At 33.0% G+C, this 3,486-nt stretch overlaps 1 protein-coding gene across 1 annotated transcript; it reads left to right on the top strand.

Annotated features, from left to right (window-relative positions):
• The first annotated feature begins 416 nt into the window (after positions 1 to 416).
• On the top strand, positions 417 to 1,743 carry LOC104707335 (nascent polypeptide-associated complex subunit alpha-like protein 4). Its single transcript, XM_010423661.3, has 4 exons — positions 417 to 636; positions 745 to 832; positions 1,024 to 1,148; positions 1,225 to 1,743. The coding sequence occupies exons 1-4, from the start codon at positions 562 to 564 to the stop codon at positions 1,573 to 1,575; spliced, it is 639 nt and encodes a 212-aa protein (XP_010421963.1). The 5' UTR covers positions 417 to 561; the 3' UTR covers positions 1,576 to 1,743.
• The last annotated feature ends 1,743 nt before the right edge of the window (positions 1,744 to 3,486 follow it).

Here is a 3,486-nt window from a genome sequence, read left to right as displayed (position 1 = left end):
TAAACTATATTTTAGTAAATTTGGGTAAAAATTATTCTAAATTTTTAAATAGATTGGGTATTTTTGAATAATTTAGATTAAATTAGTTATTAAAATTTTGAGTTTTGTGAACTTCGGAGTAATTCGAATCCAAATCTGACCCAAACTCGAAGTCTAAAAATATTCGAACGAGTCCTATATTTCTAAATCCAAAAATCCAAAATACTCGATCCGAACCTGAAAGGGTATCCAAACGCCCAGACCTAATTGTTACATACATTTTTTTTTTTATGTTGTCAACTTTGTACATACATCTTTAAATCATACTTTTTGAGCATGATTTTCTCCAATCCGAATTATATGGGCTAATGTATCTTAGTCCAGTGGGCTAATGGATAAAACACAAACGGGCTATATTAAGGCCCAATAAATTATAGGGTAAGCCCGAAGCACTTTATTTATATACATCGCCACTGAAACTGAGAAAAGGGTTAGTTTCGCTGCGCTGTTTTAAGGGTTTTCGTTTTTTTTCTTTTTTTTTTTTGTTTCTCCTCCGAAGAAGATAAGAAGAAGAAGAAGAAGATGCCAGGTCCAGTGATTGAGGAAGTGAACGAGGAGGAGCTTATGGATTCCATCAAAGAGCAGATGAAGCTCCAGGTTTCATTTTGTTTTCTCTCTCTCTCTTTTATGTATTTTTGAGCGAGTCGAAGGTTTGTTTCGATTTGATGATTTGTTTTTTTGGGATTGTGTTGTTGTGGAGAGCAGAAGGAGAACGATGTTGTTGTTGAGGATGTGAAAGATGGAGATGAAGACGACGATGATGTTGATGACGACGACGACGAGGTTGCAGATGGTATGTTGTTTTCTCTCGATTTGATTGTTTTCTTTAATAGACTTAAAGAGATAGAGATGTTTTCTTGGAGTCATATTTGTGGATTTGTTGTGATTGAATCTGATGCAATGTTTCATTAAGCTTTCTGGATTTTGTTTGTAGTTACGATGTTGTGGTTTTCATATTGTTGTTGTTGTTTATGTAATGTGAAGGAGCTGGTGAGAATGAGAGTTCTAAGCAAAGTAGAAGCGAGAAGAAGAGCCGAAAGGCTATGCTGAAACTGGGGATGAAACCAGTCACAGATGTTAGCAGAGTGACTATCAAGAGATCAAAGAATGTAAGAAACCATTCACTAATCTTGTAATCGATGTTTCATTCTTGTATTGATTCTGTATGTTATTTGTATTGGTTAGGTGTTGTTTGTGATCTCGAAGCCGGATGTTTTCAAGTCTCCTAATTCTGAGACTTATGTGATATTCGGTGAGGCTAAGATTGATGACATGAGCTCTCAGCTACAAGCACAAGCTGCTCAGAGGTTCAAGATGCCAGACGTTGCTTCCATGATCCCCAACACTGATGCTTCTGAATCCTCTTCTGTTCCACAAGAGGAGGATGACGATGAAGATGTTGATGAGACTGGTGTTGAAGCCAAGGACATTGATCTCGTCATGACTCAAGCTGGTGTCTCGAAGGCTAAGGCTGTTAAGGCTCTTAAAGCCAATGACGGAGATATTGTTTCCGCCATTATGGAACTCACTACATAGGTTTTGGGTTGCTGAGACTGTGATGGTTCTTTCTTGTTGCTTCATTTCTGATTCGGTTAGCAAACATTATCTGTGTTTCTCCACTTTTTAAGGCTATTTTTGCCCTCCTCTGAGCTATAAACAATGTTGTTTCACATCTATAATTTGAAACATTTATGTCTGATGAAATCAGATTCTAGTCTTTCCACCTTCTCTGACATAGAGAAACTCATCTTTAGTTTTGAACAAAAAGGAACAAAAACAGGGGCCAAAGGATCAAGCTGGGCTGTTTATAGCCTTCTGGAACTCATTGCTAATATCTAACATACTCAGTGTTGTAAAGAGATACTTAACCCAAACTTTCATTTGCATCACAGAAGTCTTTCATCTTTGCAAAGGAAGTAGTGGTTATGCTGAACTCTCTTCCCATAGAGACTTTTGCAAAGAAGAAAAGAAGAGATATTTTCTTCAAGTTCTCTTTGCTATTCTTGTTTAGCTTCTTCTTAGTATTGGTTGGTATAAATTGAGATACCAAAGGATTCAATCCATATAGAACAACTCTCGAACTCCATAAAGACTTTCACCTGTTAAGACTGTACCAAATTTTGTTTGTTCTTTCCTCTTCAATAAAGCTGGGACTTTAGCTTGTTCTAATGAATTCCGGAGAAAGTCCAGCAAGTTTTAGGATTCCACACGACAGCTTGAACTCGTAAAATCTTGGTATCTCTTTCTTGTCCATTCTTTCTTTGCATGTTAAAAGTATTATAAGAACAACATATGCATGTTCTATGTGATTGATCTCCATCTATTAAACTACAATCTGACTTAATTCTGTAAAACTCCCTGCCATCTTTGTCCCTATTGTTATAAACTCACATAGAAATCAAGAAATAGATCAAACTGATTGGTTTAATTTCAAACCATAAAAAATGATCCTCCCTTTTTCTTCTTTCAAAAACTCCATTTATCTATGAGAGAATTATATTTGGTCCATACATCGTTGTCAACAAGTCGAGAAATACCCTGTCGAAAAATGAAAACTCTAGTTACATTTTACAAGACTTGTTGTAGTGCCATACTGCACCACCTTTTGAGGATGGTAAGACTAAGGGTTCTACCGATAACCATTAGAGGAACAAAAGTAAAATGAATAAAAAAACAATGAGGAACGGAATAAACAATTTTTGAGGAATGAAAGGAAAAGATACAAAGAAAGAACAAAATAATAACTGGTAACCAAATAATAACAATATTTTTAAAAATATATTAAATATTAAATAAATCAGTCAATAAAATACTAATACTACTTTTAATGTATATAAAATAAATTTTACATTTGATTTTAAAATAAAATATTTCTAGTTTTTATTTACAGTATACACATTTTTTAATTTTATTTTACTATTCATACAATTTTCAGATAAAGCTTTCAAATTAATTTAATATGAAATTTTGTATAAAGTATATTTAACTGCCAATATACTGTGAAAAATATGAATATTATTGTATTATAAAATTAAAATATTATTAATAAACATAATTTTTATTTATTTTAAAATAAAAAACGAAATTTAATATTTATTCTTTTTTTTTTTGTTCTATTTGTTCCTCGTCAATTTTGGGGAGGAACATTTTTGGTCTAGTGTTCCTCATTTTATGAGGAATGTAGAAGAATGATGAGGAAATAATATTCTTTGTAAATGGTAAAAATTTTGAGGAATGAAGAGGAATATCGTATTCTTCCTCGTTCTTTTCCTAAATTTTGGTTACCAGTTGGAGCCTAAAAAGTCAAAAGAGAATGTAACTGTGCACAAAAATTAGAAAACAACTACCTCTTTCTTTTACTTAAAAAAAAAAAAAAATCTTTAACTTTCAACCTAATCTTGGCATTCGGATATTCTGTTTGGTACTATTCGGTTTTGGATCATTTGG

This window comes from Camelina sativa, chromosome 8 (genome assembly GCF_030686135.1).
Source record: "Camelina sativa cultivar CO46 ecotype springtype chromosome 8, ASM3068613v1".
In the NCBI taxonomy this organism is placed as follows: domain Eukaryota; kingdom Viridiplantae; phylum Streptophyta; class Magnoliopsida; order Brassicales; family Brassicaceae; genus Camelina; species Camelina sativa.
The sequence above is the reverse complement of the archived record's forward strand: the minus strand, read 5'-3'. Positions and strand labels throughout refer to the sequence as shown.